At 37.2% G+C, this 20,923-nt stretch overlaps 1 protein-coding gene across 1 annotated transcript in view; it reads left to right on the top strand.

The window, feature by feature from the left end:
- ELAPOR2 (endosome-lysosome associated apoptosis and autophagy regulator family member 2) overlaps positions 1-20,923 on the top strand; it is a 174,096-nt gene that overhangs the window by 98,163 nt on the left and 55,010 nt on the right. The window contains exons 3-8 of the mRNA XM_030307869.1: positions 6,243-6,438; positions 12,108-12,255; positions 15,476-15,562; positions 17,643-17,748; positions 18,739-18,891; positions 19,496-19,584. Of these exons, the coding sequence (XP_030163729.1) occupies positions 6,275-6,438; positions 12,108-12,255; positions 15,476-15,562; positions 17,643-17,748; positions 18,739-18,891; positions 19,496-19,584 (747 nt within the window). The 5' untranslated portion in view covers positions 6,243-6,274. The remainder of the gene's footprint in view (positions 1-6,242; positions 6,439-12,107; positions 12,256-15,475; positions 15,563-17,642; positions 17,749-18,738; positions 18,892-19,495; positions 19,585-20,923) is intronic.

The following is a 20,923-nucleotide window of genomic DNA, read 5'->3' as shown; positions in this document are numbered from 1 at the left end:
ATTAAACACTGAAGTCAGAAAGCCACAATAAAAACCATTTGTTATTTTTTTTTTTTTTTAAAGATGAAAACTACCTTAGTTAGCTTTTTCTTATAAAAGGTTGGAAACCAATTTAATGGGGATTGTTAATCTGCCAGGATAACAAATCAATTTTCCTGCCAGGAGCTGTTTTGCTTTTTTTTGGGGGGGGGGACTGGGGATCATTTTCTGGCTCATCAGTCCCCTTCAAGAAGTGCAGTGACAGTCATATGGTCCTACGGACAGAGCTGTGTGAGGACCCATCCACTGGAAAGGATGTTAGAGGCGGGAATTGGTTTTCAGAGATGCAGGGGCAATGCTTTCATGAAATCCTCTTTTTCAGAGAAGAGTGAATTAGAGAATATTAGCCAGGACTGGTTTGTATTCATGCACTTGTTGGAATGTCTCCTATCTCACTTTAATTTTTGTAAAATGAGATGTAGTTTTTTTCTTTTCTGAGAATTTCACAAGTAAAAATATAAAAAGGTAGTCTTCACGTGTTGCCTACATCACTAGCCCTGAGGTAGGAAAAAGAAGATCTGAGATTTGCTGGACTCAGTATTGTGTTCAATTTCTCCTAGATGCCATTTTCTACCTTTTTTGTTTTGTTTTGTTTTCTGACTGTGCTGTCAGCACAGAGCCCCCTGTGAGGCTCGAACTCACGAGCTGTGAGATCATGACCTGAGCCGAAGTCGGATGCCCAGGCACCCCTTATCAATCTTATTTAAATTAAACTAAACAACTGAAGAAAAAAGAGGCACATTTGCTTGTCTTATTTCTGGAATTAATTTATTCATTTTCCCATAAATATATGTAATTACTTTTTATTTAGCTATTAACTTAGGTTTACAGATAAGATAGAATTTACAGTGAATTTAGTTTAGTGCATATAAATTTTGAATCTATTTTGAGGTAGATAAGTCTAGACTAGATTAGCATAGAAACTCCATCAGAATAAGGATTGTTTCCAAAATATACGTGGTGCGTGGTCTTTGCCAACCAAGTGCTGTGTACTCAGGAAGTATTTGTTGAATGACTTCATGTAATATAGTGTGATTCTCAGGTACTTATCTGTAATGACATTACATAGGCTTACTAACTTGTCAGCATCTCATTAAAAATTAAAAATTTCTTTTATTACTAGTTTTTATTGCTGTTTACTGTTTAGAAAACAAATTTCAGTAATAAATTATCTTGAATTAAATAGAAAAATGAATGAATTATGAATAAATGTAATTGATAGTTACCATCTTTCAAAGCATGAGGTCTCTGGAGGAAGAAATAGCAAAATTAAAAGGCCCTTGTGGTGAAAAGATTAAATAGATAGTCTTTATTGTTAGGCATAAGTCATAGATGATAATCAGCATATAAATGATTAATTCAGTAGCTGTTATTTAGTACATTGTACTGGGTGGTTGCATGATCATAGAGATGCTTTGAATTTTCATGTCACTTTTCACTTTCAGAGTGATTTCCAGTGTCTCAGGGGACCACAGCAGTCCTATGAGGGAGAAAGTGAAGTGATCTCTCACTGGAATATGAATGAATCAAGGTATAGAGGGTTAAATAAATTGCCCCAGCCTTTTTTGCTAGTTGGTGATAGATGACTATAAATGGTTTTTTTCCTGTTTCTTCACACATGCATATTTCAACCTTTACAGATTCACAGTAGCAGAAATAGAGGTCAGAAAAGAGGCATAAAGCTGAGAAAAAGAACACTGAGTTTAACACATGACCTCTTGGTTTAGATTGTAAGAGAATGGATATTTTTTTAAAGTAGGCTTCATGTCCGGCACGGAGCCCAGTGTAGGACTTGAACTCAAGACCCTGAGATCAAAACCTGAGATAAGATCAAGAGTTGGATGCTTAACTGACTTAGCCACCCAGGTGCCCCAAAAGAATGGATTTTTGACATCACTCTTTCTCTGGGTGCTTAGGTAAAATACTGTGAGATATCAGACTGTTGAGTAGCATGGGACCTTATGCAAATAAAGTTTTTCTGTTCTTAGGCCAGAACTTTGGTGTCTGCTTAACTTTAATTCCGTTCAGATACTCTAGGATTTTGAGGTTGTTGAAAAATCATATTTATTTAGAAATGACTGTTCAAATGAAACATAGTCAACTGACATTTAGGAGAGTTACAACAGCTACTTACAATAACTATCATCCTGTTTTTGTTGAAAGTGTCCTGTTATACTCTAAAGATATTTGAATGAAAATAGTTTAGTGCCTAAGATTGTAAAAACTTTTACAATCCACCTAAAAAAACCAGAGTCTGAGAAAGCAGTGTTGAAGTGGAAAGTGGGTTTGGCTAAGATGGATGATACCAGAAATGGGAAAACTGGTCATTGTTGGTGACAGCCTAAAGGTCAGCAGTGCTGTGTTGGCATAATCTCATAGAGCACATTGTATTTAACAGGAACATGTGATTCTTCTCTTCCTTTGACATGTGACTCGAGAGCTGGATTCCAGGATGGACAAAAGATTGAGAAACAACAAATGATGAAAATAAAAAAATGGTTTAGACTCTTTATTTCCCCTGGATCATTAAAGGCCCTGTAACCATTTGACTAGCTTTGATTACATAATTATTCTGAGGAAATAAAAAATTATCAAGCCAGTGGCAGAACTCTTGTTGTCTCAGACCCCTGAATTGTATTATTAATAATTATTGCTAACATATATTGAGTGATTTATGGCAGGCACACTGCTAAAGGCTTTTATTGAATCCCACAGCAGTTCCTTGAGTTAGATATTATTATTATCTTCCTTTTCACAGATGAGGACAATGAGACTTAGAGAAGTCAGTAACTTGCTAAAATATTTCATGAATGTGTATTTTAGGAATGATATATTAAAAATTCCACAAGATTTCTCAGGATGGGGAATGGTTATTGCTCCATAATGCACAATAATCAATATTGTTTAACAACTCAAGACAGGAAATGAAGAAGGATGTAAAGTATAATTATGGATTCATTTGGAATTGCTTGACCTTTTTTGCATCAATTATTATTATTATAAGTTGAGTTTTCCTGAGGTAGCTGCTTTGGAATCAGACCTAAATTTGGGTATCAGTTTTGCCACTTGTTAATGGGTACCTTCCTAATTGGGTTATTTGAATATATTGTGCCTCATTTTTTTCATGTGGTAAATGGGCATAATATCTTCCTTCTTCACAGGTCTGTTATAAACATTGCTCCCAATTATTTGTGAATTCCATATTTGAAAATTTACATGCTTCATAAAATTTTTTGGTGACCCCCCCCATCAATACAAATAATACTTTCACAGTCATTTGCAGACATGTACAGAGCTTTAAAAATTTGAGTCACCCTATCACACGGTCTCAGCTGAGGTCAAGCAAGGTGACATTCTGCCTTGTTTCTTACAGTGTCAACAAGTGTCCTCTTCACAGTCTATTCAGTGCACTTTTTTTCTTTGCGTTTTTATACTTTTATCCGTTATTTTACTGTCTAAAATGGCTCCCAAATGTTCTGAAGTGCTGGCTAGTGTTCCGAAGTGCAAGAAGGCTGTGATGTGCCTTGTGGAGAAAATACGTGGGTTAAATAAGCTTAGTTCGAAGATGAATTATAGTGCTGTTGGCCATAAGTTCAATGTTAATGAATGAACAATGTACGTTAAATAAGATATTTTTCAACTGAAACACACATAAAACAAGGTTACATATTGATCTGTTGCTGAAGATATTGTGGCCAGAGTCTCATAGGAGCCTAACCCTGTGTTTGCCAAGGATAAAAAGAATTGACTGTGTAATAAATACTCAGAACTTTGACTGTCAGCTTTATCTTTCAGCCTTCCTTCTGGTCTTACAGAAGGAGCCACCTCTGAAGAGTTGGGGGTATTCTTAATGGTTTTAACAGGGCAGTGAACACTCTGAAATAGCACAACGCAATCTTCTTCTTAGCTTCTAGAGTCCCTTATAGTAACTTATAAAATATTACTTCTCATTAATTAAAAGTTCAGTTTGGGACACTAGACTAAACTATCTTGAAAGATTATTTTATGAGAAAGTATTTTCAGCTTACCAGGTGCTGTAGTCCCTGCTGCAACTGTTCAACTCTGCCATTGTGGTGCAAAAGCAGCCATAGACAACAGTAAATGAATGGTTTTGACTCTGTGTGTGTGTGTGTGTGTGTGTGTGTGTGTGTGTGTGTGTTTTCCTTTAAAAGTTTTATTTATTTGAGAGAGAGAGAGCAAGTGGGGGAGGGGCAAAGAGACAGGGGGACAGAGGATCTGAAGTGGGCTCTGCACAGGCAGTGGAACCAATGCAGGTCTCATACTCCTAAACCATGAGATCATGACCTGAGCTGAAGTTGCACGTTCAACTTGGTTTCTTACAGTAGTTATCAGTTTACTAGAAGGTCTGTAAACCATAGAAGGTGAAATACAGTTTTTTCCGTTACTGTGTTTCTCTGCTGGTAGCGCTGGGAGTGGTAATAATAGCAGAGGGAGCATTTATTAAATGCCAGGCACTATGCTTAGCACCTTATACTATATTTTATTTAATTACTATAGCCGTGTGAAGCAATACTATGTTTATTATCTCATTTTTCAGAGAGGGAACTGAGGACCCACAGAAGTGAAGTAACTCACTTAAGGTCATAGGAAGTTGTATAACCTGGTTCTAGGATGGTTTTGACTTTGTAGCCAGCATGCAACATCTTTTGCCTAACCTTTTCTTATTTTCTGATGTTCTACTAATTTTGGGATGTTGAGAGTTGGAATTTCACTGTATAGACAAATTAAGCTTTTCTGAAGAAAAACATTCTATTTTTGTGAGTGAATAAGTAGATGAATGTGGGTTTTAGCTCTAATTCTTTATTTTTTAATAATTAACTTGTTTGTGTATCTTGATAAGTATCCAAATATGTTATAAAAGGAGAATCTATCCAAATGTGAGGCTTTGCTCCTTCAGTCTGCTGGGAGATATGTTTATATTGATCAATTAATTTGGAGGTTTTATTTTATTTGGAGGTCTTGTTTCTTTAATATCCTCATTAAATGGTTAGAAAGTCCTTTGCTTTTAAGTCACTAATATCATTTTGAACACGGAACCATGCATTTGGGGGACATAGATTTGCATTTGTTGAATGAATAATAACTCAGCAGCACAACTACATTCCTTGGTATAACTCTGCCAACTCTTTTTCCCATTGCCCATGCCTGCTGTGTCTGCTTAGTTCTCAGTTCTGAGTTAGTTCTCAGAATTAGCACAGAGCTTGTCATCAGCAATAAGATGGAGGTTATAAAAATGATTGTCACAGTTGTGAATATTGAAAAAGTGGAGATATTGCTGTAGCTATTGCATGAGAAACGCTATCCTCCTATTACCCCTTTATGTTGAGTTCTCACTCACTGGGTCAACCTTTTATTTGGACTTAGTATTTGCCAGATAGATTTAGGAATCCAAAAAAAAATGATACTTGTTTTCTGGAAGCTCAAAGTCTCACATCAACTGATACACATATATATCACCTTATGAGTAAGTTTGTGTGTGTGTGTGTGTGTGTGTGTGTGTGTGCACGCGCGCACGCGCATGCCTGATGCCTAAATGCAGGTGTTATGAGAAGAGGATTGTAGGAGGACAGAGGGAGGCACAACTGACCAACCTACTGCCTGGTGGGGGCAGGGAGGTCTTGTGAAGAGGGTCATTTTTGATGTAGGAATTGGAGTTTTCCAAGTGGAGCAGATGGATTCGTTAGCCTCTCTGGAGAAAGATGACCACAGTAGGGAGAGAAAGGATGAAAAAACTTGGGAATGATATGAATTTTGTTAGCTTTGGAAGAGTATGGGGCAACAGATGAGGCTGGGAAAATACGGTGGGGCCAAATTGTGAAGTGCATGTGGTAATAGGGACAACTTCAGAAAGCTTTAAGGGTGCCTGGGTGGCTCAGTCGTTTAAGCGTCGACTGTTGCTTCAGCTCAGGTTATGGGCTCACAGTTAGTGGGTTTGAGCCCTGTGTCAGGCTCTGCGGTAATATGACAGTGTGCAGCCTGCTTGGGATTCTCCCTCTCCCTCTCTCTGTCTGCCCCTACCCAGCTCATTTGCACACTCTCTCTCAAAATAAATAAGTAAACTTAAAAAAAAAAAGCTTTAATTAGGGTGTAGCATGATCAGAACTTTATAAAAGTAATTCTGGTGACTAAAATTGATGGAGAAGTGCAGTGACTAATGGGGTCTATATTCTTCTGACTTCCAGCTTTCTCCTGTGCTTCTGGAGAGTATCTAGAAATGAAGAACCAGGTATGCAGCAAATGTGGCGAAGGTACCTATTCCTTGGGCAGTGGCATCAAATTTGATGAATGGGATGAATTGCCAGCTGGATTTTCCAACGTTGCAACATTCATGGACACTGTGGTCGGCCCTTCTGACAGCAGGCCAGATGGCTGTAACAAGTAAGAATCCAAGGGAGTCTCTGGATCTTGACTAAGTACTTGAGAAGGGTATAGTTGCTCTTTTCCAGAAAGAAGTTGGGGATAATCTTGGTACTGAATGGGATTATAGATAAGCTAATTGCCAAGAGTCATTTTTTTTTTTTTTATGGACAGTCACTACAAATAATGTAGGTGAATTTTCATGAGGTTAAAATAATTGCTCTTAGGACATAATAGCTACCATATTGAAAAATGCAGTAAAGCTATTAGAAAAACATTAATTTTCTGATAATAAATTTGTAACATTGAAGCCACTGGAATTTTTACAAACCCTTCTCTGATTTTTAATGGGTAACTTTGGATTTGTTTTTCTTTTCCTCTGAAAGGAAGAATGTATTATCTTCATTTAGATACTCAATGATCTCCTGTAAGAGTAGGTTAAATAAGGTGGAAAGCTCTTTTGCTTAATTTCTACCTTTAAAAAAATTTTATAATTGAAGTATAGTTGGCATATGATACAACACTTTTAGACGTACAGCATAGTGATTTCACATTTATATATATTATGAAATGTTCATGATAACCCTCTGTCACCAGAGTTATTAAGATGTTATTGACTATATTACCTATGCTGTAATTTCTTCCTTTCTTTAGGGGATTATTAGCTTTGCCAATGACAACACTGGTGGGATGTTAAATTGTTTTAAAAAGATATAAAATGTTTATCTTTGGGCTGTAATCCTTCCTGTTCTCTTGTATTCGCTATATAACATTTCCTTCTATATGGCCATGTATAGAATAATTAAGCATTAGGCCTCTGGCTACTTTTGAACAAGAATGGCTTCTCAGGAACTGAACATTTTTACCATGAGCTAAGGATGCTTGGGAATAATTTAGCTGAGCTAAGATGCATTCTGTCCTTCCTACCTTCCCTTAATCCCTCTTGTTTTCCAGTGCTCTTTCTCTCTCTGCCAAGTGACATTTTTACTCTTTTGATAATCATTATTTCATTATATATAGAGAGTTGTGGCATTAGATATCATTAACGTCTAAATATATATTTATATGTGTATATATATGTATGTATATATGTACACACATATACATATACATGTATATATACATGTATATACATATGTGTATAAATGTGTGTATATATTTTTTAAATGTAATTTAATATTTTTAAGCAAAAGAGCTCTTTAGAGGAAGGTACTAGTAGGATGTTATGGTACCTCAGATCTTTGTTTTAGTGGGCAAGAGATGTTGACATCGCTTCTTTTTCTACTTAGAATATGTAGTTTATTCAGTAAAGAAGTTTAATGATGAGTACAACTTTTTCAATGTACTGTCTTGTGTAATTTTCTCAATGTGAATTTCAGTCTGATATTGTTATGATCATCTCCCTCCCTCCCTTCTTTTATCCATTCATCCAGTCTTGCTTCAATTCTTTTTAATTGGTTGGGTCATATAGATGTATGCTGAACTTCATAAGGAATTGTCAGAGTTTTCCAAAATGGTTGTATCACTGTAGACTCCAGTGTGTTTGAATTCTAGTTATACTACACATTTACCAATATTTTGTTTTGTCAGGTTTTGTTTTAGCAATTTATGTGTGTGTGTGTGTGTGTGTGTGCATGCGTGCATGTGTGTGCACGCATGTGAAATGATACCTCCTTGTGGTTTTAATTTGCATTTCCCTTGAACACTTGTCATATGTTCATCGTCCATGTGTTTTATTTTTTTGTGTGTATGTGAGATGTCAACATGTTTTACCCATTTTCTATTTTTTGGGGTCATTTTATTATTGAGCTATATGTGATCTTTGTGTATTCTAGACATGAGTTCTTGTCATGTATATATTTATATAAAACTTAATATATACGTGCATACGCAAATACATATATATATATATATATAGGTATGTGTGATGTTTTCTCCCAGTTGGTGGCATTTGCCTTTTTATTTTCTTTTTTTGATTTTTTTTAAAGTTTATTTATTTTGAGAGAGAGAGAGAGAGAGAGAGAGAGAGAGAGCAAGTGGGGCAGGGATAGATAGAGAGGGAGAGAGGGAGAATCCCAAGCAGGCTCTGCACTGTCAGTACAGAGCCCCATGTGAGGCTCAAACTCACAAACTGTGAGATCATGACCTGAGCTGAAGTCGGATGTTTAACTGACTGAGCCACCCAGGCGCCCTGCCTTTTCATTTTCTTAATGGTGTCTTTCGATAAACCAAAGTTTAAAATTTGAGAAAGTACAATTTATCAGTTTTTTTTCTGTTATGGTCCATGTTTTTTATATCTTCAGATATCTTTGCTAACCTTGATTACAAAGGCTATACCTTACAATATGCATTCTGACAGTGTAATTATTTATTACTGTACCTTTTGCATAATATGTAAAACTTTACGACAGTGTGGTTACAATTATACCCTCATCTGTGTGCTATTGTCCTGTATTATATGTAGAAACATCTTATAATTCCAATAATACAATGAAACATATGTTAAATAATCAGTTGTTTTTAAAAGAACTAATGAGATAAAAACAATATAGGGGCACCTGGGTGGCTCAGTCCCTTAAGCATCCAACTTCGGCTCAGGTCATGATCTCATGGTTCGTGAGTTTGAGCTCCACATCGGGCTCTGTCCTGACGGCTCAGAGCCTGGAGCCTGCTTCGGATTCTGAGTCTCCCTCTCTCTCTGCGCCTCCCCGGCTCATGCTCTGATTCCCTCTCTCAAAAATAAATAAACATTGGAAAAAAGTTAAAGAAAAAGAGATGAAAAAATACAGCTTTATATGTTTGTCTACATAGTCACCATTATGGCTGCTCCTTCTTTCTTTATATAGATCTGAATGTTTAGGATTATTTTTTTCAACCAGTGAAATTTTCTTTATCATTTCTCATAGTATAGGTCTGCTGCTCCCAAATTCTCTCAGGTTTTCTTTACCTAAAAGAAAGAAAGCCTCTCTCTCTTTTTTTTTTTTTTTTTGCCTCCATTTTGAAGAATATTTTCTTGGACATTGGACTGTTGACTTTACTTTTCTCTTTCTCTGCTTTAAAGATGTTCTACTACCTTCTGAACTCTCCCTTATTTGTGATGAAAAGTTAGCTGTATTGTTTATGATTAATTCCCTTCTATGTAAAGTGCCTTAATTTCTCTATTTATAAAATGTTCTCCATATTTTTGCTACTTAGCAGTTTGACTATGACATATCTGGCATTGGTTTTCTTGTATTTACTTCAAGTTTAGTGAGCTTCTTGGATTTGTAGGTTGATAGTGTCACCAGATTTAGCAATTATTTTAGCAGTTACTTCACCAATAATGTTTTTCTGCCTTTTTCTCTCCCTCTTCTGTTTCTTTAACTCCAATTACACATAGGTTAGACCACTTGATATTGTCTGAAGGTCACTGAGGCTCCTTATTTTTTTTCAAATTTTTTTCTCTCATATTTCAGAATGCATGATTTCTATTGCTCTATCACTAACTATCTTTTTTCTTTTCTTTTTTCAGTCTCAAACTTGCTCTGAGCCCATCTGGTGAATTTAAAATTTTACATGTTATGATTTTTCAGTTCTAGAATTTCCATCTAGTTTATTTTATGGCTCTTATTTCCCTTAAATACTCGAGATTCTTTATTCCTTCACTTATTGTATTCATCTTTTATTTATAGTCGACTGTATTTGGAAGAACTGTCTTAAATACTTGCCTGGGTTTTTTTTTTTCCTGTCTTTTTTCTCCATTAAGGGTCATAGTTTCCCACTTATTTGCATGTCTAGTAAATTTTTATTATATCTTGGGCATTGTGAATGTTAAGGTGTAGGGAATGTGGATTATTTTTTTTCTTCATTTCAAGAGTGCTGAATTATGTTCTGGCAGGCATTTTAGGTACTGAAAGAGCACTTTGACCTCATCAGGCCTGGTTTTATTATTTTTTAGGGTGGCTCTGTATTAGTTTCGCACTTAGTTCTAGGTCATGGCCTTTATTTTAGTGAGGGAGTTGGCAAACTGTGGCCTTTGGGCTCTCTCTTTGTTTCTGTAAACAAAGTTATATTGGAAGACAGCTGTACTCATTTATTTATGCATTGTCTGTGGCTGCTTTTCAGTTACAACAGCAGAATTAAGTATTGCAGGAAGGACCAGATGGTCCACAGAGCCAACAATATTTAGTCTCTGGCCCATTATGAAAAGGTTTGCTAGTACATGCTTTAGGGCATGGCCCTTATTTTCCAAGATGTGGCACTTCTGGGGTCTCCCATAAATGCCCAGTATGGTTATCAAGTTTTCTCCTCTCTGGCTGACCTGGAGCTCCAGTGACTCCCATTAAAGTGAGCTCTGTGATTATGTCTCAGCTTTGCAGTGGCTGTTTTCTACTATGTCTGGACACTCCAGCCCTAAGCCCAGAGAAACTCCATATGGACTTCTGGACACCCTGTTCTCTGATTCTCAGGCCTATCAATTCCAAGTGCTTCAGCTGCCCTAATGACTCATCTCTGCTCCTCAGCTCAGTGAGACTCTGTGCTCTGCTTGAGTGCTGTCTCCTAGTGCCACAGTCTGGGAAGTGTCCTGAAAGTGAGGTCAGGGTCAGTTTGGGCATTTTCTTGCTCTCAAGAATCTCAGTCCTGCATTGTGTATTGTCAGTGCCTGAACATGGCTCATGTATTTTCTTTAGTTTAACAGTTAAAGAGAAAGGGCAAATCCAAATACCAAATAGTGAGTCATGTTGGGATCTGGAAATCTCAGGCTTCAGATTTTTTTTCTGTTAGAAGAAAGAAAAGAATTTGCCCAAATCTCATTCTTATCCATATAAACAGTTACATCTGAAGAGAAGGGTGTTAAGTTGTGCTTTCATACATTTTGGTTAGAAATATTTTTGGCCAAAGAGTCAACAAGTGACTCATTATTGGTTTATCTAAGAATTAGGGTTAGATTTACAACTTAATTTAATTAATTAATTAATATATTTATTTAATTTAGAGAGTGAATGTGTGTGTGTGAGCATGTAAGGGGTAGAGAGAGGGAGAGAGAGAATCCCAAGCAGGCTCCGTGTTGTCAGTTCAGAGCCTAACTCGGGGCTCAATCTCATGAACTGTAAGATCACGACCTGAACCAAAATCAAGAGCCAAACGTCCAACTGGCTGAGCTACCCAGGTGCCCCAACAACTTACATTTTATTCACCAGTGTGTTTTCTTAATTTTTCACTTTTTTAAAACAAAAATTCCAACCAGACTCTTACCCCTATTATATACTCTGAAACTGTGATCTATATTTTACCTAGATTCACTTTAAATGGATTTTTACTAGTACTATTCCTTCTTTCATCTCAAGGAACTCCCTCATCCCCCTGCCAGGTATATGTGTTTATAAATAAAACTTGAGATGTTGTTTGAGAAAATAATTCTACTTCAGACGATTGTAGTTTGTGGTCATCTATTTAGTAATCAAATTTTTGGTGGAAAAATAGTTTCCTAGCAAATGAATCACATAACCTTAACAAATTTAGGAAGTCCTGTGCCATAAGAAATGAACCTTTCCCCAGTAACGTGTTGGCCTTCGAGTTCCAGAGAAGCTTGAGACTTCTCTGCTGTGCTTTGCCGATGGAACTACTTCTGAAACTGAGTTAGGTAACTTGTGAACAGAAGAGGTTTCTGAATGCTAATGTAAAAATGCCTGTTGGTTTTGTTTCCACAGCTCTTCTTGGGTCCCTCGTGGAAATTACATAGAGTCAAATCGTGATGACTGCACAGTATCTTTGATCTATGCTGTGCACCTTAAGAAGTCGGGTTATGTCTTCTTTGAGTACCAGTATGTCGACAACAACATCTTCTTTGAGTTCTTTGTAAGGCCTTTTATGTTCTCAAATTCACTTTTTGAGGAAATTCATGTAAAATTTCCATTAATCAGTTGTTGCCATTGCATTGTATGCCTCCTCATTTTTTCCTGTTAATTGAACCTTTTGATCTGAAAAGAAAACCTTATATTTCTCTATAATACTTTATTTTCTAGTTAGTATTGTTACCTCTGAACTCTGACCTTGTCGAGTAACATTGGGCTTGTTTCATTTTTGGTTATGATCATTGGATGAGCATTTGATTTAGACTTTTTGTGTGAAAAATACCTTCACCGAGAGTCATTTTAATTTTTTTTATAACTACAGATGCGATTTTATTCAACATATGTTTTCACCAATTTTTGTGTTTTTTTTCCTCTTTGCAGTTTCAAGTATTTGACTGATTTATGTGTAAACTTGGGCAATATTATAAAAGTAGAAGTGGCTGTATGTTTCTGATTCTGTCAATTTTGTACAATCTAAAGGCATCAGTGGATGAGATAGTTGATGTCTCTGGTAAGAGATGAAATAGCCTTACGAATATAGGATAAAATAATAGTCTGACAGACTAAAATTATTTAAACATTTAATATAAAGTGTATCTAATCTAGGAAATATTTGTTGTGTCAGTCACTCTGATGCTTGAGAAAATGTTTTTGGATTGACTTACAAAACCAAAAAAAAAAAAAAATCTGTGTTCTACATATAAGTGGGAAAAATATCTTACAAAATGTTCCTGTGGTCCAAATCTCAGGAGCCTATGTGTTAGTAATGCTAAAACAAATTTATATTGCTCCTGATTATGGAAATTGTTAGTCAGAAGTTTTTTGGTAGGAAGAGATATTTGCTGTTGAAGTATGAGCCTTGGATTTGAAGTCAAGAGATTCTGGCTCAGGCCCCAACTACAGGGGCTGGTTGTGTGTTTCGGGCAATTAAAGTTAACTTTCCAGCCCTCAGCATTCCCTTTTGCCAAGTGGATTGTATGACAAGACCTTTTAAGGAGCCTCCTGGTTCTAATCTTTTGATGACTTTAAGATGTTAAGTAACATTCAAACAGATTTCCTTTTGAAGCTACATTTTGTTTGCAAAACACTTCTTAGAGTAAATGATTCCCAACTCCATGGGACATTTTTGCAATCTTACTAAAACTGGAATAAAGTTAAGAAGCAAGGTAATTATGTAACTGTTAGACTAAGCATTTAGTTTTTGTATTGTCAAGTAAGTCCTTTGAGAGTTGTTAGTAAAGGTACTCTTGAGGCATGAAGTTTGATTACTTCCTTTCAGTGGTCCCTTTGTTCTTCTGGTTATAGACTGAGAAGGGGTGGTGAGTTCATGTTCCTTCTTTTATTGATGTTTCAGCCTGATAGGGAGAAGTTTATTGACTCAGAAAGTCAACACTTAAATCGTCATGCTCATGGTTAATGGAAAGGAAATGTCTCAAGACTGAACGATGCACTTGTACCTAGAGACATTACACAATTTAAATTTTTTTAAACGTTTATTTATTTTTGAGAGACAAGAGAGACAAAGCACAAGGAGGGGGAGGGGCAGAGAGAGAGGGAGGCACAGAATCTGAAGCAGGCTCCAGTCTCCGAGTTGTCAGCACAGAGCCCACTGCAGGGCTCAAACCCACGAACTGTGAGAACATGACCTGAGCTGAAGTCAGTTGCTTAACTGACAGAGCCACTCAGGCGCCCAGAGACATTACACAATTTAAAGCAATAAAGTAATTTTAGAACTATGTAGGAACTTCATTCAGCTCCTCCACTCTTCTTTTTAAATGACAAAACTGAAGCCTAGAGAGAATAAGTGATTGGACTAAGGTCATACCTTTACTACTTACCTTTAGAATGAAGAACAGAAATCAGATTTCAAAATGCCAGTAGAATGTTCTGAAAACACATGATGTTTGATTTCTGCTGAAAAAAAAAAATGCTTTCAGCTTTTCCAAACATTGATCATCAAAGGTATATTTAGGGTCCATAGCTGCTTAAAAATGGCTTACCACTTGCATTAGAATGGCCATTATGCTTATAGTATAAATATGACAATTAGATTTAGTTAAAAAAAATAGCCTCAGTAGGTGATATTCCCTGATCTTTTGAGATGTTAAAATGATCTATTTTCCTGTTAATAACCTTTATGAAATATCTATTACAGAGTACATTTTTAAATCATTTTCTTAAGTTTATTTTTTATTGAGAGACAGAGAGAGCATAAGCTGGGAGAGGTGAGAGAGAGGGAGACACGGAATCCGAAGCAGGCTCCAAGCTCTGAACTCTCAGCACAGAGCCTGATGTGGGGCTCAAACACATGAACCGTGAGATCATGATCTGATCTGAGGTCAGACACTTACCCCACTGAGCCACCCAGGCTCCCCCAGAGTGCATTTTCATGTTGTTTTTAAACTAGTCTGGAAGGTGAATACAGTGGCAAAGATGTAGAGACGAAAGAAATAGCAATTCTCGCAGAAGTAGAGGGGATGAGTTCTTCCTTTAACCCTACTCTGTTGCTGACTCGTGTGCAATACAGCAAAATAGCCTAACCTTTTGATGTCTGTGTATTCTTCACAGGCCTGGAAAAATAATGTGCAAACTCTGAGGCATTTTGTAAGAGTTGTCTGGAAAACACAAAGTGTTTGGTGCTAAAGATAGGAGCTGTAGTCATTTGAATTGGCTTGGCATATGATTAACATTTATCCTCCTCCCCCCACGCCCCCAACCTGAAAAAATTGAGGGCTTTGGCTTTGGCTGTAGCCACTTACCTATGTATGGACTTTGGAATAAGTCCTGTGGAACTGAACACAAAGCAGATTTCATTTATTTATTAATTTAAAACGTTACTGCCCTAAATCTTATAAAAATAAACTTTATACTTTGGGGCCTGCGTGGTGAATGCAAGCTTTGGACACATTGGATAAGTTTTTGGTGATGACTTTTCTCCTTTCTGTGAATTTTCAGGGTTGACTGCTCTCATCCTCTCTCCTTCCCTCCTCTCTGTTCTTAACCCTTTTGTTACAATAATGAGGATGCTTTACTTAGAACCACAGTAAACAGTTGTCACTTGGGCTCCAGAGGCCTTGGTTATGCTTACTTGCTGAGAATTACTCACGGCCATTATTTAGTATGTATTGAAAGAAGCTCTTACAGCCTGTCTTGTGCTGAGTAGTGCCTTTAATTAAAGCTATTATTCAAGAAGCTTTACTGGGGCCATTGTGTTTCATCCATAGATTCAAAATGATCAGTGCCAGGAGATGGACACCACCGCAGACAAGTGGGTAAAACTCACAGACAATGGAGAATGGGGCTCTCATTCTGTAAGTCTCTCTTTGTTCTTCTCTCCCACCAACCCTCATTCTGCTCCTTCCTTTTCCCAATTTTATAAAGAAGTTTATTTTATAAAAAAAAATTGTTCATTAATTTAGACAATTTCTGGGTAGGGAAGAAATTGCCTCAAAGTTTCATGGACACAGGGTCTTTCCAGATGTTTTTTTTACTACCTTTCTCTTTGGGTTTCTTTCCCTTCTCTTCGCTGTCAGACTCCAACTTTCCTCCTTTTCAAAGGGGCATTGACAAGAAATAAGGCTATTGAAAACTAATACACAGAACCTCTGGGTGTGTAAGTTTGCATATGTGCCTGTCATGTGGGAGAGGATCAGTGGCTCTTGGCACTGGACGGATCCTTTGTTCTATCTTTCTCTGCAGTGTCTCCAACAAGTGACTTTCAAACTTGTTTTGTTGGGGGCTGTACTGACTCCATTGTTGGACAGCACTGCATCTCACAAAATCCATCCGTGTTTGAAGCCAAACCTGCTTCCTGTCTATTTGTCACCTGTTGCTCAAACTTCTACCCTCTCTGGTCACATTTGGTAAAGTTACTACCTACTCCCCACAGTACAACTCCAAATGCTTGAAAGCAATGATCAGGTAACACAGTCTGTGAATCTGTTATTATTGGAGGCCCTCTCCCGTTGGAGTAAGGCATGGATTTAAAATCTAACTCTGGCTTACTGTAGTTGTGTCTCTTTAGGTAATTGGCTTAATCTCTTTGAATCTGAGTTTTCACAGAAGACACGGGGGCAGTCTTGCAGGGTTAAATGAGATGTTATACAGGAAAGACCTCATGTGGTGCTTGCAGTGTAGACTAAGCTCTATGTCAGTAAGTGACCATCCACCCTCACCTTTCCGTTATAGCAGGCGCCCCATCCTTGAGTGATTCATACAGTGTACCCTCTCTGACTATTTTTGATCTGTATGCCTGGAAGTGGTAATAGAACCACTTAAGATCCATTTGTCTAAGCATTCATTAAGCTGCGTTTTGAAGGTACAAGTAACCCTTGGCAACAAATATGCTTTCTTCACTTAACCCAGGGGAAAGTATGTAATGTATAACTTTGCTGAATCTCTGGCATTGTGAAATACATGTTTTAATTTTATGGAGCTTGAATCTGGCCAGCCAGAGACTACACAGAAGAATAAAAGTGGCAAATGAGAAAGCAAGGAACTCTTATATCAGTTCCTTTGACAGAAACGGCATAAGATTTATCAGAAAAGTCATTTGATATGTAAAAAGAACAATGTGCTCGTGGCAAAGGAAGCAAATATTAGATGTACTGATCATTTAAGTGCTGGAGATACACATTTAAATCATGTTATTTTACAACAGTCCTATTTTTCTCTGGTTGCTGTTGGAGTATTGTTTCTTAAATAATTTTATTTCTATTTATTTGTTTTGAAATATTGCTTTTAAGTTTATTTATTTTGAGAGAGAGTGAGAAGGTGCAAGCAGGGGAGAGTCGGGGGGGGGGGGGGGGGGGGGGAGAGAATCCCAAGCAAGCTCTGCACTGTCAGCGTGGAAACTAATGTGGGGCTCAAACCCAGAACCGTGAGATCTTGACCTGAGCTGAAACCAAGAGTTGGACGCTTAACCCACTGAGTCGCCCAGGCACCCCTATTAAATAATTTTAGAAGGAAGCAAACTCATTCTGTTGCCTTTTTGTTTTCAGAGCCCAAAGATCTGCTTGTGAATAGTGGCAGTCAATAAACACTGGGTTGTGTGTCTTTTTACTGTCTAGAATGAGCACCTTTTAATTATGAGCCAAGACTTCATGCACATGGTTTAAAAATCATTTTCTCTTTTTGTTCAGACTTAAAGAATTTTCTTTTCCTTCTTTACTGGCATATTTTTTTGGATTGGCAAACTGTTTGTTTGTTTTTTTAAGAGAATGTGACCACAACAGATCTTAGGTCTGAATTTGCAGTAGACTTAAGGTTGTAGGTTCCCAATTAATGGTGTTTCATAAAAATGTCTTGAAAAGTGTATACAGGATCAGCTTTCAGGTATGGTTGAAGGAGCCTGGTTTATCTGATGTGAGTGCCCTGTCTTCCTCTTTACAGGTAATGCTGAAGTCAGGCACCAACATACTGTACTGGAGAACTACCGGCATCCTAATGGGTTCTAAGGCAGTCAAGCCTGTTTTGGTAAAAAATATCACAATTGAAGGTATTTTATAGCAATCTGTTCTAGTGATCACACATCACATTTTAGAGTTAGTTAAAACATTGGCTAAATGTTTGGTTTGGATGTCTGAAGGGCTTATGGGGTAGGATACATGTCTAAAGACCATTTTTTTGGACAAGTTGACTGGTGTTTGTATACCTGTAAACTAAATTTAATCTCTGTGAAAAAATAAGTATGATAACAATTTGGTGTCTTTAAGTAAAATAAAATGATCCTTGTTAATAAGAACCTATTCTTCATTCAACAGATGTCTATTGTGCCAGGCATGGAGCTCACTGGGATATAACAGCTCACAGTTATATCTGTAGAAATAACAATAACATAAACTTCTCTGCCTGACTGTCTCCTAAACCTCTTATGCCTCTCTGAACCAGTCAGGTGTTTTCTGGCCCAGGAGAGAAGCCAATAAACCTTGGAATAGTTCATTCTCAATTAGGGCTACTTTTAATTAAAGCAGTGATTCTCCTTTATTAATGGCTTCTATTTTATTACTTTCTGTACTGGTTCCTGTGACACTAACTCATTAGTCATGGGGACATCTGCTGGCAAAGGCTGGAATTACAAGCCAGAAGAAAAGGCCATTTCCCCTAGGGTCTGTTACGTCTTGCCTGTGACTTAATGATCAGTGGAGGAAAGGGAACAGGTGGCCATAAAGGTCAGAGAAAAGTAGGCTCATAGAGAGCTTAGAGTTAGTGGAATTGTCTTTTTGACGACTCAGTTGATAATTTAGTATACCTCTGTGAAATCTCAATCTCTTGTTTAAGTGTCTGCTCTACTTAGGATGCATAGGATAGTTTCTATCCCAGTTTTTTGCACACGGTAAATACTTCGTTGCTGTTGCATGAATGGGATAAAGGATCCCGGCTCACTATTACTACTTCTTTCACTTCTGGTAGAAGCAGCAAGAAGGTGCTGATCTGCTTGTTGCTCGTGGGTCCTCCCTCCCATGCTCTGGTTTTCATTACCACACAGGGGTGGCATACACATCAGAATGCTTTCCGTGCAAGCCAGGAACCTTCAGCAACAAACCAGGCTCGTTCATCTGCCAAGTCTGTCCCAGAAACACCTACTCTGAGAAAGGAGCCAAAGAATGCATCAAGTGTGAAGAGGAGTCCCAGTTTTCAGGTAGGATTGGTCTTTGCCAGTTAATAGTCTTTGTTCTTTCTCTCTAAAATTATGTTTGTTTACAGTGTAGAGTCATGAGCCAGAAGTCACACATAAAATGTGGGAACGGTGTGCCAGGAACCAAGTGCTAAAGTGAATCAGTATTGAATGGATAAAATACGACTTATTGCCCTTTGTGCATGACTTTTCCATTTGTAATTTTTTCTGTTCTACACCCTACAGGGAATGACTTTGGATATATTTATACTAATCTAAAAAAAATCAGATTGTAATTTTACATGATTTGTTGGCATAGAGATGTACTTAGAAAATTTTAATTTGTTGCAGATTTACAGTGTTCAGATAATAATGGAAGAAATCTAATGTCTTCTTGGAAAAATTATATGTTTCTTGTGTATCATGGAAACATGTATTGCTCCAGGGTAAATAAAAATACAGGCCTTTATTTTCCTTAGGTCTAGCTAGTTCTTCCTAAATTCCTTTAGTGAGGAAGGTTATTTTTAATTTTTAGTTGTTTGCTTTTTTTTGTTTTGCTTTGATTTTTGCTTTTACTGAGAGTCACAACATACATGACTCATTTCTGAAATGCATTTTTATGTTGCAGAGGAAGGGTCCAGCGAATGTATGGAGCGACCTCCCTGTACCACAAAAGACTATTTCCAGATCCATACTCCATGCGATGAAGAAGGAAAGGTATACAGGCTGTATTCAGTCACCTGCATTCCGTTTTAATCCAACCCTCTTCCCAATTTGAGCAGACTCTACTTTGTTGGTGAGAGACTTAAATGGGTTGATTTGTAACACATGTCTGTAAGTGGTATGGCAGAAGTTTAAAAATGTAGATTTTGAATCCTGGTGTCCTGGCTTTGATTTCACACTATTACTTATTAGTGCTGTGGGCCGGTTACTTGCTCTAAGTCTGTTTTTTTGTTTTTTTTTTTTTTTCCATCTATACAATGGGGCTGATTCCTACCTCATAAGGCCACTCAGAGAATGCATGAGATATTCACTTTAAAGTTCTTAGCATAGTGTCTGGCACCTAATGAGTGCTCAATAAATTACTGCTATTCTTAACAGGAATTTTTTTTTTTTAAGGATCAGGGGGAGCACAACCTTTAAAACGTGTACTATGACTCCCGGGATGGAAGCATCTTATTTGGTTCCTCAGTAGGTTTGATCAATAAAAGCCATGCAGCCATAGGCACATTCAGTTATGGCAGATTATTATGTAATTGCATTTAGAAAACGCAAAGTAATTACCATACAGACGGCACTTAGCCAGAGGAAGAATGCATACATGAACCCTGCAGTTGATGTGCTGTTCTCTTTATTACAGTTAGACTGTATTAGCTTATGTCTCGGAGAAACGGATTCAAGTGGCTGCAATGCAGCATTTTCTTTGTGTTTACATCTTTGAAATAATGGCATTTAATTAAATTTTTTTACACATTTATTTTAGAGAGAGAGTGCAAGCAGGGGAGAGGGGCAGAGGGAGAGAGAGAGACAAAGAGAGAGAGACAGAGAGAGAGAGAGATGGGGAGAGAAAATGAGCGGGGCAGGGGGCAGAGAGAGAATCCCTAGCAGGCTTCACACTGTCAGCACAGAGCCCATCGTGGGGCTTGATTCCTTGAACTGCAAAATCATGACCTGAGCCAAAATCAAGAGTCAGATGCTTACCCAACTGAGCCACCCAGGCACCCCTAAATTAGTGGAAAATATTAATAATTACATGTATTATTTTTAATAAGTATATGTATTATTTTTAATAAGGACAGTAACTCAAACAACCCTTAAATTAGAAGGAGTTATAAAGTAATATCTTGATGGCCCTATAATAGTGGCCAAACAAAGGGTATTTCCATTTAGAAAATACATGTAGAGAACTACATGTATGTTGAAAGTAATTTGAAATAATGGTACTTAACTAAATTTTTTAAAACTAAACTTGACTTATTTAAGTAAGGTGAATTGAATTTACTTTATTGTATGTATAGTCATCACTAATTCAGCATTACTGAAGCTTATGTGAATG

The sequence above is a fragment of the Lynx canadensis genome, chromosome A2 (genome assembly GCF_007474595.2).
Source record: "Lynx canadensis isolate LIC74 chromosome A2, mLynCan4.pri.v2, whole genome shotgun sequence".
Taxonomy (NCBI): Eukaryota; Metazoa; Chordata; class Mammalia; order Carnivora; family Felidae; genus Lynx; species Lynx canadensis.
The sequence above is the reverse complement of the archived record's forward strand: the minus strand, read 5'-3'. Positions and strand labels throughout refer to the sequence as shown.